We start from the raw sequence: 15,828 nt of genomic DNA on the forward strand, positions 1-15,828 counted from the left end.
CTGGTTCATAGACTAAATAGACACGGGGCAAGATCCCAGGTTCCTCTTGACAGGCTCATTCTCAATAGCAATGTCAAAGTCAAAAATATCCATCGGTATACCCAGAGTTGTGCAGACATTTGGAATGTCAACAATCCCAGCTATCGTACCTCTCACAGGTGCACTAGACAACAGGAGGTAGATTTGCTCTCCAGAGTAGCCTAAACAGTCAGCATAGTCTGTAATCTGGTAGAAACACTCACCATATTGCTTGAGGTACTCAATCGCTCGAAGACAAGACTGTCTGTATGCCACAGTTGCATCCATAAAGTGCTGCTTCCCTTGTTCATCGACAGAGAATCCCTCAAAGATGAGGTATCGGGATGGTCCGTATGAAGGTCCCATGTCTCCTGGCTTGAAAACTGGACTCTTGAGTCCTCTCGTCTTCATGCCGTTTTTGATGAGATCAAACTTGATGGTAATGATGCCGGCCTAAAACGTTAGAAAAGTCTCAAAGAAGCAGGAGACTTACCATTTCAATAGCACCGCAGAAGCTAATCTCTCCGTCACCCTGGCTAAAGTGAAGGTCTCCCACAGAAAACTTGGCTCCGGCAACGTGAACAGGCAGATACGTCGTAGAACCTCTCGAGATGTTGTTGATATCACAGTTACCTCCATGCTCAGGACGTCCAGGAATCGTGCGAGCTCCCTCTCGAGCAATCTTCTCATACACATCACCACTAGCCTGTCCAGCGTGTGCATTCTGTGCATTCGGGGGCTGTGCAACCACCTTGTTTGGATGCGAATGAGCCATAGACGACCCCAGATCAGCCTCTCGACGATTCCATTCTGCCAAAACTTCAGCAGATGGAGCACATCCCAAGATTCCAGGGTGAATCAAGCCGGCAAAGCGGACCCCTGGAATGTGTCTGCTCGTACAGTAGATGCCGTCAAAGTCCCAGATAGCCTTGGAGGCATTGGGATAGTGTTCTTCCAAGAAACCACCGCCATTTTTCTTTGCAAACACTCCAGTAAAACCCCAAGGCGAGTGATCAAAGGGTTGGACATCCGTGATGTTGACAACTAACAAATCTCCAGGCTCACTGCCCTTGATATCAAAAGGACCAGTGAGGTAATGGATCTTTGTCAGATCAACGTCACGTACGTCATCTGCGCTGTCATTGTTCTGTATCTGGCCTCCAGTCCAGTCCAGACATTCAATCCTGACAGTCTCTCCAGGCTCAACAACGCCAATGCTTGGCACTTAAAGGTCAGCAATGCCTCTATTCGGGTCGATTCATACCTTCTGGATGCCATCGATTGTGCAGATAGGGCTGCTCCGAGGCAGGACGGTCAAAAGAAACAGACTGAGCAGTACGGATCTTGCGAGACATGATGGCTTGAGTTGTGTCTGTCGAGGACCTGATGATTCTCTTTTATCTTGACAACCCAATTCCCCTCTTGATAAGCGCTGCAGGCCGTCGTGTGACTGTCCGGATAAAGAAAGTCTGCCAGGGGTGAATGCATCAAGATGATTAGCCCGCATCAAAGCGCCAGATACTACGTGCCGCAAGATGCCGATACAACCCCGACCCCGCGTTTCCATTGACGTGGGCGGACTTAAAGATTGCCCTATCTCGGTGTAATGAGCAGGTATCATCAATCATCAACATGGAGGGCATCAAGACTTTTTCTCTGGGAGATTTTGAGCTCCAGAATGGAGTTCTCCCGAATGCTTGGATCGCTTACAAGACGTTTGGCGATCCATCTTTGCCTGCAGTTCTTTATCCTTCATGGTTCTCTGGAGCTATCTACGACAACGAATGGCTTATTGGAGACGACAAGACATTGAATCCAGCCAAATACTTCATCATCATTCCAGCTCTGTTTGGAAACGGCCAATCCACAAGCCCATCCAATTCGGACATTAGTCCATTCCCTCAGGTCTCTTTCTACGACAATGTACGAGCTCAGCATCAGCTTGTTACCAAGGGACTCGGCATCAAACATCTCCATGCGGTTTTGGGATGGTCCATGGGAGCTGCTCAGTCTTTCCAATGGGCCACACAGTTCCCCGACTTTATGGACGTCGTTGTTCCCTTTTGCGGGTCTGCCAGGACATCTTTGCACAATCAGGTCTTTCTCGAGGGCGTCAAGTCTGCACTCTTGGCTGCGAAGGGTACCTGTTCAGCCGGTAGTTGCAAGGACCGACTTGAGGGGTCACACTTGTCGAGAGTATGGACTGACAAGGAGAAAGAGGTTGGTCTGAAAGCATTCGGCCGAGGGTACGCAGGCTGGGGTTTCTCTCAAGCATTCTACCGTCACGAACTCTTCAAGAAGCACTACAACGCTCCCGATCTTGAGACATTCATGAGGGAATTCTGGGAGAAATGGGCCCTCAGCAAAGACCCTGAGAATCTCCTTGTCATGCTACAAACTTGGCAGAGCGGAGACGTCAGCAAGCAAGAGCCATACAACGGCGACTTTGAAAAGGCAATGGCCAGTATCAAGGCAAAGACTCTGGTTCTCCCAAGCAAGACGGACCTCTACTTTCCGTAAGTACATACCCCCACGCAAGACGAAGCTAACAATTCAGTCCCGAGGACTCCGAGTACGAGGTTTCCTGCATGAATCCCGAGATTGCAGAGCTCGACGTTTATCCGTCTATCTGGGGGCATTGGGCTGGAGGACCCCCGGGAAACATGGAGGATGTCAAGTGGCTTGACGAGAGATTGAGGAGAGTGTTTGGTGATTCTGTGGAAGGTCTAAGCGAGGCAACCGCTAGGGTTCAGATTTGATGTCAGATAGTTGATGTGATAGTTGAAGCATTATCAATTCGTTAGTCTCGGAATCCTTCGGTCTCGGCATCAATTGCCAATCACCCCCGCACTTCCAGGGGTGTTATCTATCAACGTGTTCATGTTCTCGTAAGGCGTAGACCCTGCATCAGATCAAGTGCATTAACCACTCGTTAATTGGACAACTTGACCAGATACAGCAGGTCGAGATACGGCGTCTCCAACATGTTGATTTAAGGCGGAGCTACTGTAGCTTGTCAAGCAAGGGCGGATGTCAAGAAAAGGCGGAGTACCCCACACACCACCACCATCAAGAACAAACAATCAAGGCGGTGTGATTGGTCACCTGGTTATCTAGATGGTGGCTGTTGCCCTCGTGACACTTGAGATCTTGTCCTCTGTACGCAATAATGAGAGCATTGGTTTGGACACGGTGTAAGAGGTAGACTTTGACGGTGGTTACACAGAACGACTTGCCATGATAATACAATGAATACTCTAATTCAACGACCGTAATTACTGAGATAATACAGAATACTGCCTACAGAGTACCACAAATCCGATCCAATGCCTAGATACGCGGGGAACCGTTGACACGGACTTGCTCGGCACTTCAGACCCATCATGCACAAGACCACGGTCCACCCAGACTATTTCTAATAGTAATTCCAGGATTGGACATGCAGTTGTCACATTGTCCTTCAGGGTATCTTCGGGTGCGCTCAAGGCCGGAACTCTAGGTCAACTCGAGGCCGGAAGGGTTCCGGCCATTGTCTATATAGACAGAGTTTCCAGCTCACTCTAAACACATCATCAGTAACAGCAACACCGACAAAATGGCAGCAGTCAACACCCTCTTCCCCTACCTCCGCAAGGACCCCTCAGAGTTGCCCGCGGGCGAGGATCCTTTCACAATCACGACCCGCATGGGTTATCTCCCTTTTGCTCTTCCCCTCAAGAGACTTCCCTCTCAGTTTGATGCCCTCTACAACATCCTCAATGACATGCCCATTCTCAAGGAAGATGGTGCTCCTGGGTTGCTTGCTACCTTTGAGCTTGGCCCTCTCATCGACAACGGGGCTATCCCTGATCTGACTGCCGAGATTGACAAGCTCGTCATTCCTGGCACAGACAAGCGGGATATGGCTGCCATTACTGCTGCCTTCCGCGACTACAGCTTTGTCGCTTCATCATACCTCCTTGAACCATGCTGGGAGACATACTCTGCTGACCGTAACAATGGTTATGGTCTTGGCCGAAGGGTACTTCCCAAGTGCATCGCTGGACCTCTTGTCAAGTGTGCCGAAATGTGAGTACACCTTCTTTGTCTTTTGGTGGCACGCTAACAAATCAGTCTTGATATCCCCGCATTCATGTCGTATGCTGCTTCATACGCCCTGTACAACTACTGGCTGGTCCATCCTGAACAGGGCCATGACGATTACAACAACATCCGCCTTGTCCGAGCCTTTGAGAAGGGTCTTGACCCCAAGTCCTCCGAGGCTGGCTTCATCCTCACTCACATCCACATGGTTGCTCAGACTGGTGGACTGATTGAAGGCGCTGTCGATCTCTTGGAAGCTGTCGAGAAGGAGCCCAAGGACGGAAGCAAAGACCCCAAGACCATCACGGCTGCCAAGGCCAGTCTTGAACTTATCCTCAACGCCATGCAAATCATCGAGGCAAACATGGAGGGCATGTGGACTCAGTCTCTTCCCAAAGACTACATGACCTACCGAACATTCATCTACGGCATCACCAACCAGTCCATGTTCCCCAAGGGTGTTATCTACGAGGGTCAGTACGATAACAAGCCCCAGTTCTTCCGTGGAGAATCTGGAGCCAACGATGCCATCATTCCCTTGCTGGATCACATTTGCGAGATCCCCATGCCCAAGAACCCTCTTACCGATATTCTGATTGAGTTCAGAGAGTACCGCCCAAAGCCTCACCGGGCATTCCTCAAGTACGTCCGCGAGACTGCTTCTGAGCTTGGTGTGCGCAGATTCATGACCGAATCTGGAGATTTGAGTCTGGTCGTTTTGTATCTTCGCGTTCTCGACCATGTCCGAAGCTTCCGATGGAGGCACTGGATGTTTACTCGCGAGTACATCATCAAGCACACTCTTCATCCCACAGCCACAGGAGGAAGCCCAATTATCACTTGGCTTCCAAACCAGCTTGGCGCAGTCATGGATCTGATGGAGGAGGTCGCAAAGGGATCTGGTCTGTGGGCAGTCTTGGAAGAGGGTGTGTGGAACGGAGGTGGATCATTGTCTGAGGAAGACTTTATCCTTGTCAAGAAGATCATGGACAATGTGGTTACCAAGAAGGCACAGTTGAAGAAGGAGGTGGCCAAGTATTGCCAGGACCGAGGAGTAGAGTCGACTGCTTAGTGTTAGATGGACTGTCAATGTTATTGCTATGGACTGTCAATGTTACTGCTGGAATGCGTTGCTGTGTTACATGGGCTGCTGCTGCATCTGCCGATTACTCGTTCCTGCACCCCTGCATTTACATGCCGTGACCCATGTCCATCACAATCTCCGCTCCAATCGCGAGACATTTTAAAGGATCGTCAGCAAATTGTCATTGGGTGGCTTTAAATGACGTAAAGACACATGAGCTGTGGGTTCGGCAAGATCAGTGGCAACGCCGCAACGGACACGCCGGCAGATCACGGATTTAACAGTCAGAGTCAGTCACAGAGTCACACAAAGTTGAAGTCAATAAATTCATCAATTATGTACGCTAAACAAATTGGTATCATCGCTTAAGCAAGAGGAGCACAAGTAAAAGCTCCACGGACATCGCCGTTACGGAACTTGATGATCTGGTCTGGTTAGCGAGGTCATCAGAGTGAGAGACAGAGACTTACAATGTCGTCAATGCTGGCATAGGTGCCGCCGACAAGAACAATCATGCCAATGATGAAAATGATTCCATTGGCAATGCTCAGAGGAAGGTTGGCCTTGGAGTACCAAGGTCCCTTGCGGATGAGCATGAACCACATGATGGCAGGGAAGTAAAAGGTGAAGCCCGAGATGAAGAGTGACGAAGAGATGGACAGAAGATCGTTGAAGAAGGGGATAGCCTCGGCAATGACCCAAGCAACGATCGTGATGATGGTGATGAGAACCAACCAAGTGATCCAACCCATCTTGGTGTTGATGAAGCGGATGACAGAGTCCTTGTACACACGGCCGTGGATATAACGGGCGACGACCGTGGTGTTGATGGAACCAGAGATAAAGATGACTGGGAGGGCGATACCAAAGGCAACCTTGGAGATGAGGTTACCAGCAGACAGAAGAGCAGGCGACTTGACCTCAGGGCCGACAAAGGCATACACGAGAGCACCGGTAAGGGTATAAATGGCAATCTCAATGAGACCGAGAGCCCAGATAGACTTGACAAAGTCGCGGGGAGTGTGCATCTCATCCATGAAGCTGAACTGGCAGACAGCAAAGGAGTAGGCAAAGACAATGTTGGTGATGGCAATGAAGGCCTCAGTGAAGCTCAGGTCATCCTTGGGCCAGGCAGACCAGGCGACAGACGAGAGACCGCCGTCAGAGTCACTAGCCTTGATGCCAGTAGCGATAATGGTGATGCCGACAGCGAGGGCGATAGACACAAAGTCGATGTAACCAAGGATGGCAACCTCTGCAAAAGAAGGAGGGACAGCGACGATGAGGAGGATAATGGCAGACACAACACCAAACACCAAGGAGCAGGCGCCATTGTCGGAAAGGTTGAGAAAGGCAATGGTTCCGGTGAGACAGTGAGAGCCGACGAGGAAGATGAGCTGAAGAGAGAACATGACACCGACGAGCTCATAGCCAAACCTGCCCATCATCAATTTGCCAGCATCGGCATAGTGAGAGACTTCAGGGAAGGCCAGCTTGACCTGACCGACGACGTAGGAGGTGTAGATGGCAACCAGACCAATACCAACAGTGAGGATGGTTCCGGCAACCATACCCAGGGTGGCAAAGGCAGAGGGAAGACTGAGACATCCGAGAGCAATGGCCTCGACGATGAGGACAACGGTCAAACGCTTCCATCCAAGACGGTGGAAGTGAGCGTTACCCTCGGCGGCCTTTTGCTTCTCCATGTCACGTCTCTCCTCAAACTCGGACATCTCGCCAATGGCAGTGTTGTCAAACATGTCCGGGACAGGCTCATGCTTGGTGTCAGACTGGGCCTGGTTGGCAGAGGGGTTGATGTGGTCGGCCATGTTGAAGGAATAAAGAGTAATGATGTGAGGATGAACAATGGCAAAGAGGAGGGGGAAGAGAGGCGTTATGTAGGCGAGAGTTTGGCAGAGAGAATGAGAGGAGGACCCGAGAGTGACGCCGACAAGCAAAGCATCAGTGGGTCAATATGGTCCACCAAGAGCTGACAGTCTAGAAGGTGATGACGGACGACTACAAGATCCCTGAATCCCCTCAAGCTTACATACCCCAGACCCCAAACGGTCCCCACAGACTCTCGTCCGACACGATGATGCCCTCGCGGTGCCGGATCCCGACGTATCTGTGTGGTTGTCCGAAGGTCGAAGCACATCCAGGTGGATCACCATTTAGAGCCTGGATTCGCGTTACGTTATGCGGGACCGGCATTCCCAGCACAGAGCCTCAACTCGTCTTCTGCTTGGCTGCGGGCGGGTTGCGATGTGTCACCGAAACCACCGAGGACGGGGCTTCACCACTCTCCACGGGCACGCCTGGGGAAGTCCGGCTGTGCGGCAAAATAGGAGAAACGAACGACTCGTACGGTGGGTTCTTCGTCCCCAGGTCTCCATACTCTTGTCTTGAGATTCTCCGCAGACATGAGAGATTGGGTTGAGGAGACGACTGGATCTTTTACGTACGAGCAACTGAGAGAATGCGGAGCGGACCATGTCGGGCATTTGGAGAGGAATTCCGGGGCCAAGACGGAGGGTACACGGAGGATGACCGGGAGAACCGGCGACGTGCGTCCGATTGTTGAAGAGCCAAGACGGACCTACGACCGCTCTCTACAGTAGTCCTCCGAAAAAAATTTTACCGGACAGCCCGATATTCTTTGTATCTCTTCGGCCAAGGGCTCGAATTGTTCTCGAAGCAGCGCTAGCCAGGGGTGGGTACGGGGAGGAGGGTCAGTGGATAGTGGATAGTGGACAGTGGGACAAGGGGTGGTTATCTCTGGTTAGCGCATTGACGGTAAGCAGAGAGCAGAATCTTGCAAGGACTGGGTGGCGAGAGTATCTTGCGTCTGTTTGTCCTGTGACTACAATACTGGACAGCCAAGAACAGCGAGACAGCCAGATAATGATTCGGCAGATGGTACGATACATACTCTCTCACAGACGCAAACCTTGCACCTTACGGAGTAACGTACAGCTTGCAGCATTACTCGTCACTGCGTCTGAGTGGACAGTCCCCGAGCCAAAGGGTTACTTGAGCCACTTGCGTAAACTGCGCGTTTTGCAGGGGTTACGCTCTGTTGACTCGCTGGCTACTCACGACCCGCGCAATAAACATAAGGTAATAGCCGGGTTTACGGTTCCGCAATTGCTGCTCTAGCTGCCGTCGGTCGCGCACCGAGGCTTCCAGAAGGCGTCGCACTGCAGCATCTCATGCATCCAGGCTGTTTGAGGCTGTCGGTGGTTCGGCATCCGCTGCGTCCGGCCCTACTGCGTATCTTTACCTGGTGGAGGCCTATGGAGAGCGCCCCAGGCCTTGATATCCGTCATCGAAACGCGTCCAGTTGGTCAAGCCTCTCGTATTGGCCAGACGACCCTGTGGAGTAGAGTTTACCCACCCACCATCGATCTGTGATACCATGTAATTTCTAATGGAATTGTATGAGTCGAGGCACGGCTGACCCCGACTTGTTGGGTGTTTCAACACAAGGGATCCCAGCAAAGGTCGTCTGCCGACATTGGTCGTCCGCAGAGTTTGTAGATGCCCAATCGAGTCCCTGCAATCTATATTTCTCACTACTAAATCTCTTACATGTGCTCTGTGCTTGTCTAGGTTCCCCTCTCTTGTGAGCTGCCTAATCTGGAGCATCTCTTGGCGAGCGTCGGAGATGACTGCATGCCCGTGCAGGTTCCGGCAAGGTGAGAGTATTCATCTTGGCGATGAGTTGATCTCGATTGGCTGTGTAACAGGAGATACAGGATAGTCCTGGATAGTGTCTGCCTGGATAGCCCAGCTCGCCTATTCTGCTACTCTTCTATCGTGTAGCGTGGCCAGATTGCGATGAAATTTCTCCGATGCTGTTATCGCCAAACTTCAGACTCAACGTCCCGCGTGTTAGCAGAGCCAGGTTTACAGTCGCATTGGCTTGTAACGTTTTCTGGGATGCTCAAAGTTACTTTTATCCATTCAATTGACATGTGGTCCAACTTCAAGGGCCCATATTGCTTGCAGCTCGGTCAAGGTTCCCGTCCATTGAACAAATCAGCCCCGTTGACTCCCTGCTACCGGGTAGTCCTGTCGAACCTCCACTGCTCACGAAGATGGATTATTCGTGGATAACAGCGTCCATTCACGTCCACCAATCCACAAGTTTTAGCAAAGCGACCGCTTCCATCGCGAAACAATTAACAGATACCATCAAGACTCACTTCCCACCCTACACCTCACCTCCACGACGTCGAAATAGACATCAACACCCTGCAGCTCTCCACTCAGTCCCATTTTCACTTGGCATTATTCACAGTCTCTAAAGATTCACCTAGGTTCATGCAGAGATCGACTAATCTGGGGTAATAGACAATTCTCATTACTATTAATAACAAACCAATCAACTTTTCTATAAATGAATGCTCCCTGGTATCTTGAATCCATCGTAACTCGTTCTGTAGTCAAACCCAAGCGCCTGTAGATGATGCAAATATCAGAATAGACTCAGTCCATGACCACCTGCACCGGAACCGTCAGTTCCACCTTGGTGTCGCCCTCCAGAACCAGTCGAGCCGTGTAAACTCTGGCGATGATGCACGAGTGAAACGTAGGGATAAACATCTTGTCCGCTGTTGGCAGCTTGAATGGAACCTGAATGGTTGCAGTGTGAAAGACTGGCGACCCCTTATCAGACTGCTCCATGTCGACATTCTGCGTCCACTCCATGCTTGTGTTTGTCTTTCGCAGAGATACAGATGCGGGATATGCAAAGTTGTCGGTCTGTCCGCCTAGGTTTGGTAGACGAGTCATCGGTTGATCGCGGAACCAGGTGTGCGCCTGGATCTTGATAGAGGCTGAAGTGAACTGCGGGGGAATGACATCGGCTGCAGATGGTTCGAATGTGAGGCTGACAGGAATCGTAGATGGGCTGGCTTCGTGACCTTCCTTGCTGAGGTGGATGGCGGCAGGCTCAGCAGCCACAGCTGAGATGCGTCCTTGGACAGCTGAAAACATGTTCTTGCGGACATTCTTTGTTCGCTCGAGAGCATACAAGTTGTCGCTCTTGGTGATGCTCAGGGGTGGCTCCTCAAAAGTCGAAGGCATCACATTGATGGGATGCGAGCTCTCAGAAATAACCACAGGACCCTGCTTGGAGTTTTTCAGAACACAAGCCCTGATGCTGTAGCTGATGCGCGCCATATCCGGAGCAAGATCGTCCTTCTCCCAGCCTCCAACAGTCGGGGGCAAACACATGTGCTTCTCCCAGACATGATCCGACTCGACCTTGTGGATGCAGGCCTGCGAAGTGAGATGGGCGGGAATGTTAAAGTTGAAGGCAAAAGTGTAACCCTTGCCAGCCTCAAAGACGTGGTTCGCTGGGTACTCGTCGTCATCAATGGGCATCTCCAACCGGAGGAACCGATGAGTCGTCAGGTGTGTGATATCGGGACCATCGCGGCGAGTCTCTCCTGATCCAACGAGAGAGATATCGACTCTGTCGAATTGCATGTTCCTCGAGGGCGAGATGGTGACGTTTCCAGAGACCTCAGAGTCGGTGGTGTAGACCTTGGAGTTAAAGTGGCCATTGAGAGAGACGTTGACCTCGGCCTTTTTGGCCCGGGCACGCAGGATCGAGGCCAAAGCATTCGAAGCCATTCCCCAAGGGTGGGAAGTTCCACCGCGCCGGATACCAATGTGGTCATACTCTGGCGGCGTCATGGGCAGCTTTGTCTGGGAGTCGACAAAGGTCGGGAGGGACTTTTCAGCGATCATGGTGACGATTTCACTGAGACTTGATGATATGAATGAAGTTGATCAGGAGAACCAGGCAGAACAACAGCAGCTCTTATTATACTCTGTTGACTTGTCAACTTGTGCGCCCTGTTGTGACGCGACCCATCACGACCCATCGCATGGTTGACCCACGGGTTGACAAGTTGTAGGGCGCATGGTGACATCGGACCCCGGGAGTCATCATCGGGAGCGAATCGCAGCAAATTGACGGAGGTGGCTTACAGGTGAGATCTAGCTCTGTAAGCACCGTTAACCCGGCTTACTGGTAGCTTTTTTCCGGGGAAAATAGCATCAAAGACCATGTTTTTGACCCCGAATTCTCCAAGTCCTCCGCAGTCCCACTGTAAATAAATCTGTATACACGGCGGGTCTTCGTGGATCTGCTACTTAATTTGTACGTAAAAGTCGGGTGAGGCTCAACAAGAAGAGATTAAGTACGCCTTGATCTCTTGACATTTACCTCTCCTTCACTTCGTCTCGATATTCTCACTCAATTCCCCTCTGACTTCATCTCTTCCATCAGCCTCAAACTATCGTCTAGCGCATTTGTCAGATCATCGCTTACACGATCCGACTTCGGCTCCTAAAGGGCGACATTGACACCTGAGTCACCTGGCACGAATAGAACTTGGATAGAGCAAGCCACAATGAGTCGAATGAACCCTTGGAGAACCTCGTGGGGAAATGTCCATTATTAATCCACTGAGAGCACGCCCTTCATGTCGTTGGCGCCCTTGTCAAATTTTGGAGGTCAAGTGTCAACGCCCTTTTGCTCAGCTGGTCCATGCCCCACACACCAGCTTGATTGATAACGTGTTTTTGGGCATGCCAATTGTGAGATGAAAAGATATTTGACGTGATGGGTGTTGTCATTGTCGAATTAATTGACGGCAGTTGATGACAAGGGATCGCGATCAGATCATGCAATGTTGACACTGTATTTTATGCTGTTGCTTATGACGATTTATGAGTCTATCAAGGTACCATAATTATGAAAAATGAAGAAAAGAAATTTCTTATCTAATCTTATCTTATCGTAAAAGTTTGCCCCGCGTCACCACAAAAAATATCACCAAACTATGCTGCCTTGAGGAACAGCAACACCATCAAATCCATCATGGCCTCCTCAGAAGAGCTGAAGCCCATTCACAGCCTGGTCCTTGATACTGGTCCTTTGATCAAGAACGATCCCCCCGCGAATACCCTCCGCGCCAAGGCCGAGCAGCTCTACACCCTCCCCTGCATCATCTCCGAGATCAAGGATGCAGCCACACGGTCCCGGGTAGAGACGACTCTGCTGCCTTTCGTTACCCTGCGATCGCCCAAGCCAGAGAGTGTCAAGGTCATTCGTGAATTTGCGCGGAAAACAGGCGACTTGGCTGTTCTGAGCAAGCCTGATATTGAGGTGTTGGCTCTAGGGTATGAGCTGGAGATCGAGCGAAATGGAGGAGACTGGAGGTTGAGGAGTGAGCCTGGACAGAAGGGGATGAATGGGAGGCCACCAAACAAGCCGGTCGAGGGAGACGAGGAGGCTAAGGAATCTGAAGCGACACTGGAGAACGAAGTCGAAAAGCTGAATCTCGAGCAACCAACGGCCGAAGAGAAGTCAGAGGACAAGCCAGAGACTGTGCCTGCGACCAAGCCAGAGGTTGAGAAGCAGCCAGAAGCGACTGAGCAGCAGCCCGATGCTGAGAAGCAAGAGACCGAGAAGCAGTCCGAGCCAGTTGAGCAACAGACAGAGGCCGACAAGCAAGAGTCTGTCGAGCAAGAGTCCGAGCAACAGCCAGCTGAAGACACACAACCCTCCGAAGACGATTCCGAAGCCTCCGATGACGAGGGCGGCTGGATCACTCCCTCCAACCTCAAGAAAAAACAAGCCGCAACGTCTGGCTCTACCCCCTCTGCCCCGGTCCAAAAGACCCTCCAGGCCGCCGTCCTCACCTCCGACTACGCCATGCAAAACGTCGCCCTCCGCATGGGCCTCAACCTCGTCGCACCCTCGCTCGCCCGCATCACCCACCTCAAGAACTGGGTCCTCCGCTGCCACGGCTGCTTCAAGATCACAAAGGACATGTCCCGCCAGTTCTGTCCCTCTTGCGGTCAGCCTACGCTGATGCGTGCTAGCTGTTCTACGGATCAGTTCGGCAACTTTACAATCCACCTCAAGAAGAACTTTCAGTGGAACAACCGTGGCAACGTCTACAGCGTTCCCAAGCCAGTCCACGGCTCTGCAAACGGTCGTCTACCAAAGAACGCAGGAGGAAAAAACAACTGGGGTAACAATCTCATCCTGTCGGAGGATCAAAAGGAGTTTACAAGGGCTTCGGATGATCAGCGCCGCCAGCGAAAGAAGGACATTATGGACCAGGATTATCTCCCTGACCTCCTGAGCGGTCACAGATCTGGAGGAAACGGCAAGATTCGCGTGGGAGCAGGACGCAACGTAAACTCGAAGCGAAAGCACTAGAATTGAATTGAATGAATCAAGTATAACTCGATCGCGTCTATCGCAGGACTCGGCCACTCTCCATTGTCGTCTAGAGGCGCACTCAACTCGCACTTTTGTCCCAAACGCCGTACCGTAACGCCATGCCGTTGTCTATTCCTCCTCTGCAGGTTGTTAGCTGAGTTACAGCCCATGAGACTTCTGGTACTCACTCTGCTGGGTCAGGAGGAGCTCGAATCGCCGCTTGAGGGTGACGCGCTGTCGCGACCACTTGTCGTCGGGGGAGAAGCGCGCAGGGTGCGCAGACTTGGTGACCTGGCCGTGGGCAACCTTCTTGAGGGTGTACAGACGGTTGCCGTTGGCGTCGAGGGTGTACATGAGATGCATTTTGGCGGTTGTTGTGAATTGGCTGTGGTGTTGCTGTTTGCTGGTGCAGGCTGAAGAATTGTAGAAAATTTTGGCTTGGATCGGTGATCACGTGCAAGGCTGAGCTCGGACCAGCGGTCAAGAAGTTGCGAGGAGGGTCATGATGAAGCATCACAAATAGCATCAGAAATGCAATTAAAATACAGTTAAAAATAAGTTAATTGCCATAATTCGACTTCAATTCGGTCACATGATGTTGCGCTTCCTTTGACTTCATGGCATCATTTACAATTGGTTCACGTATCCCAGGGTCAAATCGGGCGCAGCAGTCAAAGCAATACATTCATACTATCTCGTCCAAGGTCCAATCCAAGGCAATCCCTGCCAATCCAAGCCGATAAGGGACGTATAAAGTTGGTTATAAACAATACAAAAACACAAACATTTACTTGAGAGTAGGGCTGGCGGGCTCACCAACTCGCGCATTCTTGGTGCCGGCCCATCCCTCCCGTTCGTAGAAGCGAAAGACGAGATCGTAGTCCTCGAAATCGTGGACAATACGATCAATGCGTCGGTATCCCCGGACAGGATCCACCAGACGGTTGGCTGCCCATCCCTTGGTGTCATCGTCACCCATACCATAAGGGTTGTGAGCCTGAGCCTTGGCCTCAAACAGGGTCACGCTGAAGCGACCAGGCTTGAAGATGTTGACAACCTGCTCAATAATCTCGGTCGTGGTTCGTCCGCTCTGACCACCAGGGACGTTGGTCTCGAACGAGGCAAAAGAGCAGTGAGGCTCAGGGGTGACGTGGACGGTAAAGTAATGCTCAGACTTGGCCCCTTCAGCCTGAGGAGGAACAACTCCGTTGGCAGAAAAACCACAAGGGCTGAAGAGGTAGGCATCGACACGCGCATCAGGGTAGTCGGTGGTCGGGTAGACACTGGAGAGGCCGCAGCTCTCCGACACGACAGTTCCCAGAGCGTGGCCCTCGGTCGTCAGAGCCTCGGTAGAGTCGAGCATGGGTTCCTCATCCCCGTTGCAGAAGACGTCCACTTCGTCAACTGGATCAAGCCCGCCCAGGCTGTTGATGGCCTGTCTGCGGGCATCCTGAGCCTCTGCAGCCAACTTGTCGCTAGCGACCGCACTCGCGTGCGACAAGTAAAACTGCTTGGCATTCTCAGGATCGAGGTCCGTCATGAGGATTTCGAGCGTCTCGTCGTGATGACCGCTGGGGCCAGTACCAAACGATGTCCCGACGGGGATCTTGGCCAGAGGACCGTTGACCTCGGACTCGGGGGTCCTTGGAGGAGTCAAGGCCTGCTGGTTCGGAGACGTGAGGTACAGGTACCAGTGGTCACCGTTCATCTTGCCCACCATATAGGCACTTCCACCGTCAAACATGTCGTCGAGGTACTTGACCTCCTGCTTCCAGCTGCGATGGGGTCCCTGCTGCTTCTCGGGGAACAAAAAGTTCTTGCGGCTGTAAAAGACGCGGTAGGGTGTAGCAGCAGCACGGATATCGTTGACAGAGCTGGCATTGTGGAACGGGAACCCGTACTTGGCCGCAATGTGAAGCATTCGCTGAAGTCCCAGAAGAAGAGTCGTAGTGCCGCATGTCTTGAGGATGATCTTGTGAGGAAAGACAAACATGCTAGACTCGGACAAGAGATAGGCATCCATGTTGTCAGAGTCAAGCACAGAGAGAACCTTGCAGTTGACCATGTCGAGCATTGGGACCCAGGTATCGGCAGGAACAGCCTTTAGGCCATTGGCGGGAGCAGTTGGGGGCAGAGAAGTCGGGCTGGGGGCGAACCAGACTTCAAGAAGCTTCTCGGGGCCCTCGAAAGCATTGGTCGAGTCGAGATCGGCGGCCACATCATGGTTGATGGTCAGATGGGGAGTGGCCGAGGCCGGCGAGAAGGTACAGTTGTTGGGAACCGAAGAGGGAAACATCCTGTGGACTGGATGAACTCAAGGTACCGATTGTTCTTTGCCCAGATGGCAGAGTCCGCGGAGCACTAGCTGCCGCTCAAACAGACTATGCGGCGT

At 51.8% G+C, this 15,828-nt stretch overlaps 8 protein-coding genes across 8 annotated transcripts; 3 read left to right on the top strand and 5 right to left on the bottom strand.

Moving 5' to 3' along the window:
- Positions 1-12: 12 nt before the first annotated feature.
- On the bottom strand, positions 13-1,373 carry NCS54_00995800 (Putative formamidase; the record flags this gene model as incomplete). Its single annotated transcript, XM_053155284.1, has 4 exons — positions 13-200; positions 243-471; positions 512-1,242; positions 1,283-1,373. The coding sequence occupies 4 exons, from the start codon at positions 1,371-1,373 to the stop codon at positions 13-15; spliced, it is 1,239 nt and encodes a 412-aa protein (XP_053011259.1).
- A 277-nt stretch (positions 1,374-1,650) lies between these two features.
- Positions 1,651-2,777, top strand: NCS54_00995900 (Hypothetical protein; the record flags this gene model as incomplete). Its single annotated transcript, XM_053155285.1, has 2 exons — positions 1,651-2,534; positions 2,576-2,777. The coding sequence occupies 2 exons, from the start codon at positions 1,651-1,653 to the stop codon at positions 2,775-2,777; spliced, it is 1,086 nt and encodes a 361-aa protein (XP_053011260.1).
- Positions 2,778-3,613: 836 nt separating this feature from the next.
- On the top strand, positions 3,614-5,173 carry NCS54_00996000 (Hypothetical protein; the record flags this gene model as incomplete). The annotated part of the gene is made up of 2 exons (XM_053155286.1): positions 3,614-4,086; positions 4,132-5,173. 2 exons carry the CDS (start codon positions 3,614-3,616, stop codon positions 5,171-5,173), a joined length of 1,515 nt encoding a protein of 504 aa, XP_053011261.1.
- Positions 5,174-5,550: 377 nt separating this feature from the next.
- Positions 5,551-7,014, bottom strand: NCS54_00996100 (N amino acid transport system protein; the record flags this gene model as incomplete). The annotated part of the gene is made up of 2 exons (XM_053155287.1): positions 5,551-5,610; positions 5,656-7,014. 2 exons carry the CDS (start codon positions 7,012-7,014, stop codon positions 5,551-5,553), a joined length of 1,419 nt encoding a protein of 472 aa, XP_053011262.1.
- Positions 7,015-9,676: 2,662 nt separating this feature from the next.
- On the bottom strand, positions 9,677-10,945 carry NCS54_00996200 (Arrestin-N domain-containing protein; the record flags this gene model as incomplete). Its single annotated transcript, XM_053155288.1, has 1 exon — positions 9,677-10,945. One exon carries the CDS (start codon positions 10,943-10,945, stop codon positions 9,677-9,679), a length of 1,269 nt encoding a protein of 422 aa, XP_053011263.1.
- A 1,138-nt stretch (positions 10,946-12,083) lies between these two features.
- NCS54_00996300 (20S-pre-rRNA D-site endonuclease NOB1) lies at positions 12,084-13,433 on the top strand (the record flags this gene model as incomplete). The annotated part of the gene is made up of 1 exon (XM_053155289.1): positions 12,084-13,433. The coding sequence occupies one exon, from the start codon at positions 12,084-12,086 to the stop codon at positions 13,431-13,433; it is 1,350 nt and encodes a 449-aa protein (XP_053011264.1).
- A 132-nt stretch (positions 13,434-13,565) lies between these two features.
- On the bottom strand, positions 13,566-13,799 carry NCS54_00996400 (H/ACA ribonucleoprotein complex subunit NOP10; the record flags this gene model as incomplete). The annotated part of the gene is made up of 2 exons (XM_053155290.1): positions 13,566-13,576; positions 13,625-13,799. 2 exons carry the CDS (start codon positions 13,797-13,799, stop codon positions 13,566-13,568), a joined length of 186 nt encoding a protein of 61 aa, XP_053011265.1.
- A 424-nt stretch (positions 13,800-14,223) lies between these two features.
- NCS54_00996500 (Adenosylmethionine decarboxylase) lies at positions 14,224-15,732 on the bottom strand (the record flags this gene model as incomplete). The annotated part of the gene is made up of 1 exon (XM_053155291.1): positions 14,224-15,732. The coding sequence occupies one exon, from the start codon at positions 15,730-15,732 to the stop codon at positions 14,224-14,226; it is 1,509 nt and encodes a 502-aa protein (XP_053011266.1).
- Positions 15,733-15,828: the final 96 nt, after the last annotated feature.

This window comes from Fusarium falciforme, chromosome 8, assembly GCF_026873545.1.
Source record: "Fusarium falciforme chromosome 8, complete sequence".
In the NCBI taxonomy this organism is placed as follows: Eukaryota; Fungi; Ascomycota; class Sordariomycetes; order Hypocreales; family Nectriaceae; genus Fusarium; species Fusarium falciforme.